This window comes from Atractosteus spatula, unplaced genomic scaffold (genome assembly GCF_055471065.1).
Source record: "Atractosteus spatula isolate fAtrSpa1 unplaced genomic scaffold, fAtrSpa1.hap1 Scaffold_148, whole genome shotgun sequence".
Classification (NCBI taxonomy): domain Eukaryota; kingdom Metazoa; phylum Chordata; class Actinopteri; order Semionotiformes; family Lepisosteidae; genus Atractosteus; species Atractosteus spatula.
In genome coordinates, this window is record NW_028296706.1 from 56,976 (window position 1) to 72,660 (window position 15,685).

Sequence of the window (15,685 nt, forward strand, 5' to 3'; positions counted from 1 at the left end):
TGTCAGTGTGCTAGTCTGTCTGTGACTGTGTTACTGCAGTCTGTGTGTGTTACTGTGTGTGTGTTGCTGTCAGTGTGCAAGTCTGTGACTGTTACTGCAGTCTGTGTGTGTTACTGTGTGAGTCTGTTACTGTGTGTGTTGCTGTCAGTGTGCGAGTCTGTCTGTGACTGTGTTACTGCAGTCTGTGTGTGTTACTGTGCGAGTTTGTGTTACTGTGTGTGTGTTGCTGTCAGTGTGCGAGTCTGTGACTCTTACTGCAGTCTGTATGTGTTACTGTGTGAGTGTGTGTTGCTGTCAGTGTGCTAGTCTGTCTGTGACTGTGTTACTGCAGTCTGTGTGTGTTACTGTGTGAGTCTGTGTACTGTGTGTGTTGCTGTCAGTGTGCGAGTCTCTGCGTGTTACTGCAGTCTGTGTGTGTTACTGTGTGAGTCTGTGTACTGTGTGTGTTGCTGTCAGTGTGCGAGTCTCTGTGTGTTACTGCAGTCTGTGTGTGTCACTGTGCGAGACTGTGTACTGTGTGTGTGTTGCTGTCACTGTGCGAGTCTCTGTGTGTTATTGTGTCTCTCTATTTGGACTGCCTTCTCAGCTTACCGACTGGCTGTGCTGTTTATCAGTTCATTCTCTGTTAATTGAGGCACCAGCATGTTTTAATTAAGCAGAGGTCATTAACATTCTCAATTAGCCTCCCCCCAGGCTAATTGAGCTGTTCTGTGTTCATTAGCAGTGCTGTCTCTCTCTCTCTCTCTCTCTCTCTCTCTCTGGTTACACAGAATGACAAACTCTCTCTGATCAGCAGGGAACACTTTATATCAGATACATTGTAAAAACTTCAAAAGATCTTTGCCATTAGTTCAACAGCAGAAGTGTTAGAAACTGTAGTAACAGTAGTAGTCATAGTGTTGAGTACCAGTAACTGTAGGAGGATTAGCTACTGTCTCAATGAATTTTTACAATGTACTGTGTTCTGTTTTGTGTTTAACAGGCTCCGCCCCCCGCATGAATATTAATGATGTGCTTGCGTCATGAATATTCATGAGGTGCTGTCGGGGATGGGAGGGGCATCCTTGCATGCTCACTCACTGCTGGTCTGATTCTCTCACTCAGGGTAAGGTTACGGTCAGCCATCGTCACTGACTCGCCGCGCCTCGCTCCCAGGGTAAGACGATGGTTGGCCAATAAGTCTGCCCAACGCCTTGACCAGGTTAAAGCTCACAGGTGTATTTGTTCATGTGTGTCTTCGTATTTCAGCTCAGACTGATTGATTTTTTTGGGGGGAGGGGGGGGGCTCGGTCATTATTTTGGCAGGTTTCTGGTTTCAGAGCTGAGAAACTTTGCTGTTCAACACATGCTGGTCCTCTCTTGCTCTTTCTCTTTCCCAGGGTTAGAACACAGTTGGCCACACCTTCATCCTTCTTCACGATTTCTTGAGAAATCGTGGCAGACCGTGACTGTGAAATTCTCTCCTGAATGTATTTTACGCTGACTTTTTTTTAGCCCAGGATCAGACCATATTTGTATTAACTACCTCTACATTCTGTGTGTATATATATTCGTATATATACAAGCGTGTCTGTCTTGATTAATCTCAATTAACCAGTCGGTCTCTCTCCTAGTGTCTGTCTGCCTGTCTCTCTGCTGTCCTGACTGCACACAAGCCTGTGGGCTGTCTCTCTCTCTCTCTCTGGATCTTCACCATACTGACGGTCTCTCAGAGTGCCTGTCTGTCTCTCGGTGTGCCTGTCTCTCTGTCCATCGGTCTGTCTTTGCGTTTGTCATGAGCTCACGCCTCTCCTCTTTGTTCTGTCTCTCCTGTCTCTGTGACTGAACCTCTCTCTCTCCTCTCCTGTCAGTTTTCAGCTCAGTCCAGTTCAGTTCAAGGCGCTATATTGACTTGACCGATGGGTACAATCAGTGTTGCCACAGCAAAACAAATACAGTTACAAATGCATTTAAAAAAATCTACAGATATTTACAATACAGACACATCATAATATTACTGGGAGACGGGCTCATTGCTCCTCAGGCTGGGACAGGAGATCACACACTGGGCTGCCAGTTCAACTGAGTTCCCTCCTCCCTCTCCCAGTAGGATCGGGACCAGTTGTGATTCTGGCAGGGAATTCTTTCCTCTCTCTCTCTCTCCTGTCTCTGTGACTGACCCTCTCTCCTCTCTCTCCTCTGTGTCTCCTCTCTCTCTCTCCTGTGACTGACCCTCTCTCCTCTGTGTGTCTCTCCTCTGTGTCTCCTGTTTCTGTGACTGATGCTCTCTCATCTGTGTCTCCTCTCTCTCTCTGCTGTCTCTGTGACTGATGCTCTCTCTCCTCTCTCCCTCCTCTCTCTCTCCTGTGACTGACTCGCTCTCCTCTGTGTGTCTCCTCTCTCTCTTCTCTGTGTCTCTCTCCTGTGTCTCTCCTCTCTCTGCTGTCTCTGTGACTGACCCTCTCTCCTCTGTGTGTCTCCTCTCTCTCTCTCCTGTCTCTGTGACTGACCCTCTCTCTCTCTCTCTCTCCTGTGACTGACCCTCTCTCCTCTGTGTGTCTCTCCTCTGTGTCTCCTGTTTCTGTGACTGATGCTCTCTCCTCTGTGTGTCTCCTCTCTCTCTCCTGTCTCGGTGACTGACGCTCTCTCCTCTCTGTGTCTCCTCTCTCTCTCCTGTCTTGGTGACTGACGCTCTCTCCTCTCTCTCTCCCCCCTGCCCCCTCAGGACCAGAGCCCCCCTCCCAGCTGGCGTTCAGCAATGTGACTGACTCCTCCTTCACGCTGTCCTGGGTGCGGCCCTCGGCGCCCATCACATCCTTCAAGATCACCTACACTCACCTGCAGGAGGGTAAATACTCTCAGAAATGTCAGATATTAGATGTCTCCTATATTATCTCATATATCTGTATGTCTTCTACATCTATATGATCTTATATACAGTGTCTAGATTTATATTTATATATTAATATATCTGTATCCGAGAGCCTGTATTTACAGTATCACTGCCACACTCTGCACCTACACACTCGCACACACATACACTGCACACACTCACATTCACTCACTCTCACACATACACACTCAGACTATCTCACAAACACACTGCACACACACTCACTCTCGCACAACCACTGCACTCACACACACAAACACACACACACATACACACTCGCACACATATACACTCACTGCAAACACACAACCACTATATACACACTCACACTCTCACATACACTGCACACACAACCACTGTATACACACTCACACAAAAACACTCACACTCTCACAACCACACTGCACACACTCACACAAACACTCTGCGCACTCACACAGTGCACACATACACATACACAGAGCAGTGCGTGTGTGTGTGTGCAGTGTGTGTGCAGTGTCACCTGGGCAGGTAGTCCAGTCTCCCCTGTCTCTGTCTCTGTCTCTGTCTCCCCCAGGGGAGCCCCACTCCCTGTCGGTGGGCGGTCAGCAGTCCAGCGCGGCGGTCAGCCGGCTGCGGCCGGGCTCGCAGTACGAGGTCAGCGTGCTGTCCGTGGTGGGCCTGGACGAGAGCCGCCCGCTCACCGGGGTGGTCCTGACCGGTAAGCAGAGCCCCAGTGCGCACCGGCGCCGGGTCAGACAGCTGAGGCGGTCAGGGGCTGGACTCTCTCTCTCCCTCTCTCCCTCTCTCTCCCTCTCTCTCCCAGTCCCCGACGCCCCCACGGACCTCCGGGCGATCAACGTGACCGACAGCAGGGCCCTGTTGCTGTGGAGACCGGCGCTGGCCACCGTGGACCGCTACCTCGTCCTGTACGGCGCCCAGAACGGTGAGTCTCCCCGCCGCAGGCCGGGAGGTCTGAGACAGCCATCAGAGGGGCTGTGGGGACAGGGGGCTCTGCTGTACACAGAGAGGGGTGGGGGTGGGGAACAAGCCGATACCCCGGCTTCTCTCCAGACACAGCTGGGTGAGCCCCTCCAGTCAGGACAGGAGGCTCTACTGTACACAGAGGGGGGTGGGGGTGGGGAACAAGCTGCCCAGCCCTGTGGTTGAAGCCGATACCCTGGCTTCTCTCCAGACACAGCTGGGTGAGCTCCTCCAGTCAGGACAGGAGGCTCTACTGTACACAGAGGGGGGTGGGGGTGGGGAACAGGCTGCCCAGCCCTGTGGTTGAAGCCGATACCCTGGCTCCTCTCCAGACACAGCTGGGTGAGCTCCTCCAGTCAGGACAGGAGGCTCTTCTGTACACAGAGGGGGGTGGGGGTGGGGAACAGGCTGCCCAGCCCTGTGGTTGAAGCCGATACCCTGGCTCCTCTCCAGACACAGCTGGGTGAGCTCCTCCAGTCAGGACAGGAGGCTCTACTGTACACAGAGGGGGGTGGGGGTGGGGAACAGGCTGCCCAGCCCTGTGGTTGAAGCCGATACCCTGGCTTCTCTCCAGACACAGCTGGGTGAGCTCCTCCAGTCAGGACAGGAGGCTCTACTGTACACAGAGGGGGGTGGGGGCGTGGAACGAGTATTACTGCACTAACCCCCCTCTCGGTCTCCCTCAGTGCCGGAGGTGCTGGTCAGCACCTCGGGGAACACGGCCGAGCTGCAGCTGAAGGGGCTGCTCAGGGACACGGTGTACACCGTCAGGGTGACCAGCGAGGCGCACGGGGCCCGGAGCTCGCCGGCCACCCTCTCCTTCTCCACCACCGGTCAGTCACCCCCCGGGGCGGGCGTGGGGCGGGCACTGGACAGTCAGGGGGTCAGCAGTGGATGCTCAGTGGAGTGGTCAGTGGACAGTCAGGGGGTCATCGGTAGACAGTCAGGGGCTCAGCAGGAGACGGTCAGTGGACAGTCAGTAGATGGTCAGTGGACAGTCAGGGGGTCATCAGTGGATGCTCAGTGGAGTGGTCAAGCTGGCGGTCAGTAGACAGTCAGGGGGTCAGCAGGAGACGGTCAGTGGACAGTCGGGGTGTCGTCAGTGGACGCTCAGTGGACAGTCTGTGGAGTGGTCAGTGGACAGTCAGGGGGTCATTAGTAGACGGTCAGTGGAGTGGTCAGTGGACAGTCAGGGGGTCATTAGTAGACGGTCAGTGGAGTGGTCAAGCTGGCGGTCAGTGGACAGTCAGGGGGTCAGCAGTAGACAATCAGTAGACGGTCAGTGGACAGTCAGGGGGTCATCAGTAGACAATCAGTAGATGGTCAGTGGACAGTCAGGGGGTCATCAGTGGACGGTCAGTGGAGTGGTCAAGCTGGCGGTCAGTGGACAGTCAGGGGGTCAGCAGTAGACAATCAGTAGACGGTCAGTGGACAGTCAGGGGGTCATCAGTGGACGGTCAGTGGAGTGGTCAAGCTGGCGGTCAGTGGACAGTCAGGGGGTCAGCAGTAGACAATCAGTAGACGGTCAGTGGACAGTCAGGGGGTCATCAGTAGACAATCAGTAGATGGTCAGTGGACAGTCAGGGGGTCATCAGTGGACGGTCAGTGGAGTGGTCAAGCTGGCGGTCAGTGGACAGTCAGGGGGTCAGCAGTAGACAATCAGTGGACGGTCAGTGGACAGTCAGGGGGTCATCAGTAGACAATCAGTAGATGGTCAGTGGACAGTCAGGGGGTCATCAGTGGACGGTCAGTGGAGTGGTCAAGCTGGCGGTCAGTGGACAGTCAGGGGGTCAGCAGTAGACAATCAGTGGACGGTCAGTGGTCAGCGTGGGGCCTGGTGTGCGCGCCCTGTCTGGGCTGTATCCGCTGGGAAAGGGACGGGTCCCCTTGGAGACTGACCGCTGTGTCTCCTCCTGGCGGCGTGGCCGGACACGGTGTCCTGCGCTGTCCGCCGGCTCACGGGTCTGTCCGCGTTTCAGGGGCGGCAGCCGCAGGGGAGGGGCCGCGGGAGCTGGCGGCCAGTCAGGTGACACCCCGCTCCGCTGTGTTGTCATGGAAGCCACCGCGCACAGCGGTCACGGGGTACCGGCTGACCTATCACACAGCGTCACAGGAGCTGCAGGTGAGAGACAGGTGGACAGGACCGAGACACACAGACAGGTGGACAGGACCGAGACACTGACAGACACACAGACAGGTACACAGGACTGAGACACAGACAGGTGCACAGGACAGACACACAGACAGGTGGAAAGGACACAGACACACAGACAGGTGGACAGGACTGAGGCACAGAGAGGTGCACAGGACAAACACACAGACAGGTGCACAGGACTGAGACACAGACAGGTGCACAGGACTGAGACACAGACAGGTGGACAGGACTGAGGCACAGAAAGGTGCACAGGACAGACACACAGACAGGTACACAGGACAGACACACAGACAGGTGGAAAGGACACAGACAGGTGGACAGGACTGAGGCACAGAGAGGTGCACAGGACAGACACACAGACAGGTGCACAGGACTGAGAGACAGACAGGTGCACAGGACAGACACACAGACAGGTGGAAAGGACACAGACACACAGACAGGTGGACAGGACTGAGGCACAGAGAGGTGCACAGGACAAACACACAGACAGGTGCACAGGACTGAGACACAGACAGGTGCACAGGACAGACACACAGACAGGTGCACAGGACTGAGACACAGACAGGTGCACAGGACTGAGACACAGGTACACACACAGGTACACAGGACTGAGACACAGACAAGTACACAGGAATGAGACACAGACAGGTGCACAGGACAGACACACGGACAGGTGCACAGGACAGACTAATCACATTTCTTCTGCTTTCTCCTGCACAGGAACTGATCCTTGAGCCCAATGTGACCCAGGTGAAGCTGTCCCAACTGGCTCCTGTGTCGCTGTACACAGCAAGACTGCAGGCACTGAGAGGGGAGCAGAGGAGTGCAGCACTCACAGTCCAGTTCACCACAGGTCAGGCTGACTGCGCTGTACTGGAGTGTCCAGTCAGGGAGGCAGTGTGTGTGTATGAACCCCTCTCTCTCTCAGTGCAGTGTTCATGTACTGGAGTGTCCAGTCAGTGTGTGTGTATGAACCCCTCTCTCTCTCAGTGCAGTGTTCATGTACTGGAGTGTCCAGTCAGTGTGTGTGTATGAACCCCTCTCTCTCTCAGTGCAGTGTTCATGTACTGGAGTGTCCAGTCAGTGTGTGTGTATTAACCCCTCTCTCTCTCAGTGCAGTGTTCATGTACTGGAGTGTCCAGTCAGGGTGTGTGTGTATGAACCCCTCTCTCTCTCAGTGCAGTGTCAGTGTCCTGGAGTGTATTAACCCCTCTCTCTCTCTCAGGCTCCCTGCGGTTCCCGTTCCCTGTCGACTGCTCTCAGGAGCTGCTGAACGGGTTGCTGGAGTCGGGAGAGACCACTATCTACCCGGGGGGAGCCGGGGACGAACCACTGCGGGTGTTCTGCGACATGGAGACGGACGGAGGAGGGTGGACGGTGGGTCTGAGAGGGACACGGAGGGTGCAGGGGTGGGACGAGCCCCCCCCCCCCCCCCCCGCGTCCTCTCGTCTCCCAGTGAAGCCGGGGCTGCTGGGATAGACTGATCGGGCACATAATTAAAAGTCATTCCCCGTCAGTCACATGGTTCACAGGAGTCAAGGAGATCAACTACACTACCCAGAAAGCCTCAGTAAGAGAAGGATGCTGCCGGCATGGTGGGAGTTGTAGTTTCCTCCCCCGGTCGCCATTTCTGTTGTCAGTGTTTTGCTCTCCTGATGGGAAGCTGTGTTCCTTGTGTCCAGGTCTTCCAGAGGAGGATGAACGGGAAGACCAACTTCTTCCGGAAATGGAAGGAATACAAAGCGGGATTCGGGAACCTGAGCGAGGAGTTCTGGCTGGGTGAGGCATGGAGGCCGTGCCGGAGTAACCTTTGACCCTCTGACCCGCAAAGCAGGCAAGTCGGGGGATAAAATACTCATAATTATATCTGTCTCCCCCTCTCTCTCCTGTCTCTCTCCTCTGTCTCTCCCTCTCCCCTCTCCCCTCTCTCTCCTCTCTCTCCCTCTCCTGTCTCTCTCCTCTGTCTCTCCCCTCTCCCCCCTCCCTCCCCTCTCTCTCCTGTCTCTCTCCTCTGTCTCTCCCCCCTCTCTCCCCTCTCTCTCCTGTCTCTCTCCCCTCTCCCCCCTCCCTCCCCTCTCTCTCCTGTCTCTCTCCTCTGTCTCTCCCCCCTCTCTCCCCTCTCTCTCCTGTCTCTCTCCTGTCTCTCTCCTCTGTCTCTCCCTCTCCCCTCTCTCTCCTGTCTCTCTCCTGTCTCTCTCCTCTGTCTCTCCCCTCTCCCCCCTCCCTCCCCTCTCTCTCCTGTCTCTCTCCTGTCTCTCTCCTCTGTCTCTCCACTCTCCCCCCTCCCTCCCCTCTCTCTCCTCTGTCTCTCCCCCCTCTCTCCCCCCTCTCTCCCCTCTCTCTCCTGTCTCTCTCCTGTCTCTCTCCTCTGTCTCTCCCTCTCCCCTCTCTCTCCTGTCTCTCTCCTGTCTCTCTCCTCTGTCTCTCCCCTCTCCCCCCCTCCCTCCCCTCTCTCTCCTGTCTCTCTCCTCTGTCTCTCCCCCCTCTCTCCCCTCTCTCTCCTGTCTCTCTCCTGTCTCTCTCCTCTGTCTCTCCCTCTCCCCTCTCTCTCCTGTCTCTCTCCTGTCTCTCTCCTCTGTCTCTCCCCTCTCCCCCCTCCCTCCCCTCTCTCTCCTGTCTCTCTCCTCTGTCTCTCCCCCCTCTCTCCCCTCTCCTCTCTCTCCCCTCTCCCCCTCTCTCTCCTCTCTCACTCCCCTCTGTCTCTCCCTCTCCCCTCTCCCCTCTCTCTCCTCTCTCTCTCTCTCCTGTCTCTCTCCTCTGTCTCTCCCCTCTCCCCCCTCCCTCCCCTCTCCTCTCTCTCCCCTCTCCCCCTCTCTCCTGTCTCTCTCCCCTCTCTCTCCTGTCTCTCTCTCCTCTCTCCCCCCTCTCTCCTCTCTCTCTCCTCTCTGTCCCCCCTCTCTCCTCTCTCCCTCTCTCTCTCCCCTCCCCTCTCTCCTCTCCCTCTCTGTCTGTGTTCAGGGAACGACGCGCTACACCGGCTCACCAGAGGGGGCGCTCAGGCTCTGAGAGTGGACCTGCGGGCGGGGGGGGATTTCGCCTTCGCAAAGTACTCCTCCTTCTCCATCGACACCGAGAAGCAGCACTACAGGCTGCAGCTGTCTGGATACTCAGGCACTGCTGGTGAGAGAGAGGGGAGAGAGGGGAGAGGAGAGAGGAGGGAGAGGGGAGAGAGAGAGGAGAGAGAGGAGAGAGGAGAGGGGAGAGAGAGGAGAGAGGAGAGAGGGGAGAGGGGAGAGAGGGAGGGGAGAGTGGGTGGAGAGAGGGGAGAGAGGAGAGAGGAGAGAGAGGGGAGAGGAGAGAGGAGAGAGGGGAGAGGGGGTGGAGAGGGGAGAGAGGGGTGGAGGGGAGAGAGAGGGGAGAGTGGGTGGAGAGGGGAGAGTGGGTGGAGAGGAGAGAGAGGGGGGAGAGAGGGGAGAGGGAGGAGAGAAAAGATGGGAGGGAGAGAGGAGAGAGAGAGGGGAGAGGAGAGAGAGTGGGGGGAGGGGAGAGAGAGGAGAGTGGGTGGAGAGAGAGGGTGGAGGGGGGGGGAGAGAGAGGAGAGGGAGAGGAGAGAGGAGAGGGAGGGGGGAGAGAGGGGAGGGGAGGAGAGAGAGGAGAGGGAGAGAGGAGAGGGAGGGTAGAGAGGAGTGAGAAAGGAGAGAGGGATGATGACCAGCAGTGCTCATGCAGACCCGGGGGTGCCCTGTGCCCGCAGGTGACTCCCTGAGCTACCACGACGGCCGGCCCTTCTCCAGCAAGGACCGCGACCCCCGGCCCCTCATCACGCGCTGCGCCATGTCGTACCGCGGCGGCTGGTGGTACAGGAACTGCCACTTCGCCAACCTCAACGGGCTCTACAACACCCACAAGAACCACCAGGTGCCCTGCTCGCGCCGTCCTCTCCCTCTGCTCACGGCCTGCTCGCGCCGTCCTCTCCCTCTGCTCACGGCCTGCTCGCCCTGTCCTCTCCCTCTGCTCTCGCCCTGCTCGCGCTGTCCTCTCCCTCTGCTCTCGCCCTGCTCGCGCTGTCCTCTCCCTCTGCTCTCGCCCTGCTCTCGCCCTGCTCGCGCTGTCCTCTCCCTCTGCTCTCGCCCTGCTCACGGCCTGCTCGCGCTGTCCTCTCCCTCTGCTCTCGCCCTGCTCGCGCTGTCCTCTCCCTCTGCTCTCGCCCTGCTCACGGCCTGCTCGCCCTGTCCTCTCCCTCTGCTCTCGCCCTGCTCGCGCTGTCCTCTCCCTCTGCTCTCGCCCTGCTCGCGCTGTCCTCTCCCTCTGCTCTCGCCCTGCTCTCGCCCTGCTCGCGCTGTCCTCTCCCTCTGCTCTCGCCCTGCTCACGGCCTGCTCGCGCTGTCCTCTCCCTCTGCTCTCGCCCTGCTCGCGCTGTCCTCTCCCTCTGCTCTCGCCCTGCTCACGGCCTGCTCGCGCCGTCCTCTCCCTCTGCTCACGGCCTGCTCGCGCTGTCCTCTCCCTCTGCTCACGGCCTGCTCGTGCCGTCCTCTCCCTCTGCTCACGGCCTGCTCGCGCTGTCCTCTCCCTCTGCTCACGGCCTGCTCGCGCTGTCCTCTCCCTCTGCTCACGGTCTGCTCGCCCTGTCCTCTCCCTCTGCTCTCGCCCTGCTCACGGCCTGCTCGCGCTGTCCTCTCCCTCTGCTCTCGCCCTGCTCGCGCTGTCCTCTCCCTCTGCTCACGGCCTGCTCGCGCCGTCCTCTCCCTCTGCTCACGGCCTGCTCGCGCCGTCCTCTCCCTCTGCTCACGGCCTGCTCGCGCCATCCTCTCCCTCTGCTCTCGCCCTGCTCGCGCTGTCCTCTCCCTCTGCTCTCCCTCTGCTCACGGCCTGCTCGCGCTGTCCTCTCCCTCTGCTCTCGCCCTGCTCACGGCCTGCTCGCGCTGTCCTCTCCCTCTGCTCTCGCCCTGCTCACGGCCTGCTCATGCCCTGCTCGCGCTGTCCTCTCCCTCTGCTCTCGCCCTGCTCACGGCCTGCTCGCGCTGTCCTCTCCCTCTGCTCACGCCCTGCTCGCGCTGTCCTCTCCCTCTGCTCACGGCCTGCTCACGGCCTGCTCGCGCTGTCCTCTCCCTCTGCTCACGGCCTGCTCGCGCCGTCCTCTCCCTCTGCTCTCGCCCTGCTCGCGCTATCCTCTCCCTCTGCTCACGGCCTGCTCGCGCTGTCCTCTCCCTCTGCTCACGGCCTGCTCACGGCCTGCTCGCGCCGTCCTCTCCCTCTGCTCTCCCTCTGCTCACGGCCTGCTCGCGCTGTCCTCTCCCTCTGCTCTCGCCCTGCTCACGGCCTGCTCGCGCTGTCCTCTCCCTCTGCTCTCGCCCTGCTCGCGCTGTCCTCTCCCTCTGCTCTCGCCCTGCTCACGGCCTGCTCGCGCTGTCCTCTCCCTCTGCTCTCGCCCTGCTCGCGCTGTCCTCTCCCTCTGCTCACGGCCTGCTCGCGCCGTCCTCTCCCTCTGCTCACGGCCTGCTCGCGCCGTCCTCTCCCTCTGCTCTCGCCCTGCTCGCGCTGTCCTCTCCCTCTGCTCACGGCCTGCTCGCGCTGTCCTCTCGCCCTGCTCACGGCCTGCTCACGCCCTGCTCGCGCTGTCCTCTCCCTCTGCTCTAGCCCTGCTCACGGCCTGCTCGCGCTGTCCTCTCCCTCTGCTCTCGCCCTGCTCGCGCTGTCCTCTCCCTCTGCTCTCGCCCTGCTCACGGCCTGCTCACGCCCTGCTCGCGCTGTCCTCTCCCTCTGCTCTAGCCCTGCTCACGGCCTGCTCGCGCCGTCCTCTCCCTCTGCTCTCGCCCTGCTCACGGCCTGCTCGCGCTGTCCTCTCCCTCTGCTCTCGCCCTGCTCACGGCCTGCTCGCGCTGTCCTCTCCCTCTGCTCACGCCCTGCTCGCGCTGTCCTCTCCCTCTGCTCACGGCCTGCTCGCGCTGTCCTCTCCCTCTGCTCACGGCCTGCTCGCGCCGTCCTCTCCCTCTGCTCTCGCCCTGCTCGCGCTATCCTCTCCCTCTGCTCACGGCCTGCTCGCGCCGTCCTCTCCCTCTGCTCACGGCCTGCTCACGGCCTGCTCGCGCCGTCCTCTCCCTCTGCTCTCCCTCTGCTCACGGCCTGCTCGCGCTGTCCTCTCCCTCTGCTCTCGCCCTGCTCACGGCCTGCTCGCGCTGTCCTCTCCCTCTGCTCTCGCCCTGCTCACGGCCTGCTCACGCCCTGCTCGCGCTGTCCTCTCCCTCTGCTCTCGCCCTGCTCACGGCCTGCTCGCGCTGTCCTCTCCCTCTGCTCTCGCCCTGCTCACGGCCTGCTCACGGCCTGCTCGCCCTGTCCTCTCCCTCTGCTCTCGCCCTGCTCACGGCCTGCTCGCGCCGTCCTCTCCCTCTGCTCTCGCCCTGCTCGCGCCGTCCTCTCCCTCTGCTCTCGCCCTGCTCACGGCCTGCTCGCGCCGTCCTCTCCCTCTGCTCTCACCCTGCTCACGGCCTGCTCGCGCTGTCCTCTCCCTCTGCTCTCGCCCTGCTTGCGCTGTCCTCTCCCTCTGCTCTCCCTCTGCTCACGGCCTGCTCGCGCCGTCCTCTCCCTCTGCTCTCGCCCTGCTCACGGCCTGCTCGCGCTGTCCTCTCCCTCTGCTCTCGCCCTGCTCACGGCCTGCTCGCGCTGTCCTCTCCCTCTGCTCACGGCCTGCTCGCGCTGTCCTCTCCCTCTGCTCTCGCCCTGCTCACGGCCTGCTCGCGCTGTCCTCTCCCTCTGCTCACGGCCTGCTCGCGCCGTCCTCTCCCTCTGCTCACGGCCTGCTCGCGCCGTCCTCTCCCTCTGCTCTCGCCCTGCTCGCGCTGTCCTCTCCCTCTGCTCACGGCCTGCTCGCGCTGTCCTCTCCCTCTGCTCTCGCCCTGCTCACGGCCTGCTCGCGCTGTCCTCTCCCTCTGCTCTCGCCCTGCTCACGGCCTGCTCACGCCCTGCTCGCGCTGTCCTCTCCCTCTGCTCTCGCCCTGCTCACGGCCTGCTCGCGCTGTCCTCTCCCTCTGCTCTCGCCCTGCTCACGGCCTGCTCACGGCCTGCTCGCCCTGTCCTCTCCCTCTGCTCTCGCCCTGCTCACGGCCTGCTCGCGCCGTCCTCTCCCTCTGCTCTCGCCCTGCTCGCGCCGTCCTCTCCCTCTGCTCTCGCCCTGCTCACGGCCTGCTCGCGCCGTCCTCTCCCTCTGCTCTCACCCTGCTCACGGCCTGCTCGCGCTGTCCTCTCCCTCTGCTCTCGCCCTGCTTGCGCTGTCCTCTCCCTCTGCTCTCCCTCTGCTCACGGCCTGCTCGCGCCGTCCTCTCCCTCTGCTCTCGCCCTGCTCACGGCCTGCTCGCGCTGTCCTCTCCCTCTGCTCTCGCCCTGCTCACGGCCTGCTCGCGCTGTCCTCTCCCTCTGCTCACGGCCTGCTCGCGCTGTCCTCTCCCTCTGCTCTCGCCCTGCTCACGGCCTGCTCGCGCTGTCCTCTCCCTCTGCTCACGGCCTGCTCGCGCCGTCCTCTCCCTCTGCTCACGGCCTGCTCGCGCCGTCCTCTCCCTCTGCTCTCGCCCTGCTCGCGCTGTCCTCTCCCTCTGCTCACGGCCTGCTCGCGCTGTCCTCTCCCTCTGCTCTCGCCCTGCTCACGGCCTGCTCGCGCTGTCCTCTCCCTCTGCTCTCGCCCTGCTCACGGCCTGCTCGCGCTGTCCTCTCCCTCTGCTCACGCCCTGCTCTCTCCCTGCTCACTCCTTACTCGTGCTTCTCTCTCGGCCTGCTCGCACTGTACTCATCCTCTACTCTCGCCTTACTCACTCCCTACTCGTGCCTGACTCGTTTCTTACTCTAGCTTTTCACGTGCCTTACTCATTCCTTATCTGTATATTACTCATACATTTCTTGTACCTTACTGACACTTACTCAGACCTTAGTTAGGCCTTAGTAACATGTACCTTACTCATTCCTTATGCACATCTTACTCATGACGTACTCTTACCGAACCCCTTCCTCAGTAACACTGTAACACTTGAACTCCTACCTCATGCCTGACTTTGTCCTTACTCCAGTTTTACTAGCCTCCTCCTCCTCCTCTTTGTTCTGCTCCCAGGGGATCATCTGGACGGACTGGAAAGGGAAGAATTTCTCCATCCCCTTCACCGAGATGAAGATCCGCCCAGCTGACTTCGCCCCCCCGAGACAGACATCGGGATGAGCTCGGGGCCGCCCATACGGACTCTACACTGACTGACCGCTGACCACATCCACACTGACTGGACTCTACACGGCCATACTGACCGGACTCAACACATCCATACTGACCGGACTCTACACTGACTGACCACTGACCACATCCACACTGACTGGACTCTACACGGCCATACTGACCGGACTCAACACATCCATACTGACCGGACTCTACACTGACTGACCACTGACCACATCCACACTGACTGGACTCTACACGGCCATACTGACCGGTCTCAACACATCCATACTGACCAGACTCTACACAACGATACTGACCGGACTCTACACTGACTGACCACTGACCACATCCACACTGACTGGACTCTACACGGCCATACTGACCGGACTCTACACAACGATACTGACCGGACTCTACACTGACTGACCGCTGACCACATCCACACTGACTGGACTCTACACGGCCAGACTGACCGGACTCTACACTGACTGACCACTGACCACATCCACACTGACCGGACTCTACACATCCATACTGACCGGACTCTACACTGACTGACCACTGACCACATCCACACTGACTGGACTCTACACGGCCATACTGACCGGACTCAACACATCCATACTGACCGGACTCTACACAACGATACTGACCGGACTCTACACTGACTGACCACTGACCACATCCACACTGACTGGACTCTACACAGCCATACTGACCGGACTCTACACAACGATACTGACCGGACTCTACACTGACTGACCACTGACCACATCCACGCTGACCGGACTCTACACATCCATACTGACCGGACTCTACACTGACTGACCACTGACCACATCCACACTGACCGGACTCTACACGGCCATACTGACCGGACTCTACACTGACTGACCACTGACCACATCCACACTGACTGGACTCTACACAACTATACTGACCGGACTCTACACTGACTGACCGCTGACCACATCCACACTGACTGGACTCTACACGGCCATACTGACCGGTCTCTACACAACGATACTGACCGGACACTACACAACGATACTGACTGACCACTGACCACATCCACACTGACTGGACTCTACACGGCCATACTGACCGGTCTCTACACAGCCATACTGACCGGTCTCTACACAACGATACTGACTGACCACTGACCACATCCACACTGACTGGACTCTACACGGCCATACTGACCGGTCTCTACACAACGATACTGACTGACCACTGACCACATCCACACTGACTGGACTCTACACAGCCATACTGACCGGACTCTACACTGACTGACCACTGACCACATCCACACTGACCGGACTCTACACATCCATACTGACCGGACTCTACACTGACTGACCACTGACCACATCCACACTGACCGGACTCTACACGGCCATACTGACCGGACTCTACACTGACTGACCACTGACCACATCCACACTGACTGGACTCTACACAACTATACTGACCGGACTCTACACTGACTGACCGCTGACCACATCCACACGGACCGGACTCCACACGGCCATACGGACCGGACTCCACACATCCATAG

At 59.4% G+C, this 15,685-nt stretch overlaps 1 protein-coding gene across 1 annotated transcript in view; it reads left to right on the top strand.

Moving 5' to 3' along the window:
- The window catches only part of LOC148809313 (uncharacterized), a 34,092-nt gene extending 19,932 nt beyond the window's left edge, over positions 1 to 14,160 (top strand). Inside the window, exons 9-19 of the mRNA XM_088909284.1 lie at positions 2,705 to 2,827; positions 3,429 to 3,572; positions 3,678 to 3,797; positions 4,522 to 4,668; positions 5,815 to 5,957; positions 6,711 to 6,843; positions 7,216 to 7,367; positions 7,673 to 7,769; positions 8,949 to 9,110; positions 9,685 to 9,848; positions 14,026 to 14,160. Coding sequence (XP_088765410.1) covers positions 2,705 to 2,827; positions 3,429 to 3,572; positions 3,678 to 3,797; positions 4,522 to 4,668; positions 5,815 to 5,957; positions 6,711 to 6,843; positions 7,216 to 7,367; positions 7,673 to 7,769; positions 8,949 to 9,110; positions 9,685 to 9,848; positions 14,026 to 14,130 — 1,490 coding nt within the window. The 3' untranslated portion in view covers positions 14,131 to 14,160. The remainder of the gene's footprint in view (positions 1 to 2,704; positions 2,828 to 3,428; positions 3,573 to 3,677; positions 3,798 to 4,521; positions 4,669 to 5,814; positions 5,958 to 6,710; positions 6,844 to 7,215; positions 7,368 to 7,672; positions 7,770 to 8,948; positions 9,111 to 9,684; positions 9,849 to 14,025) is intronic.
- Positions 14,161 to 15,685: the final 1,525 nt, after the last annotated feature.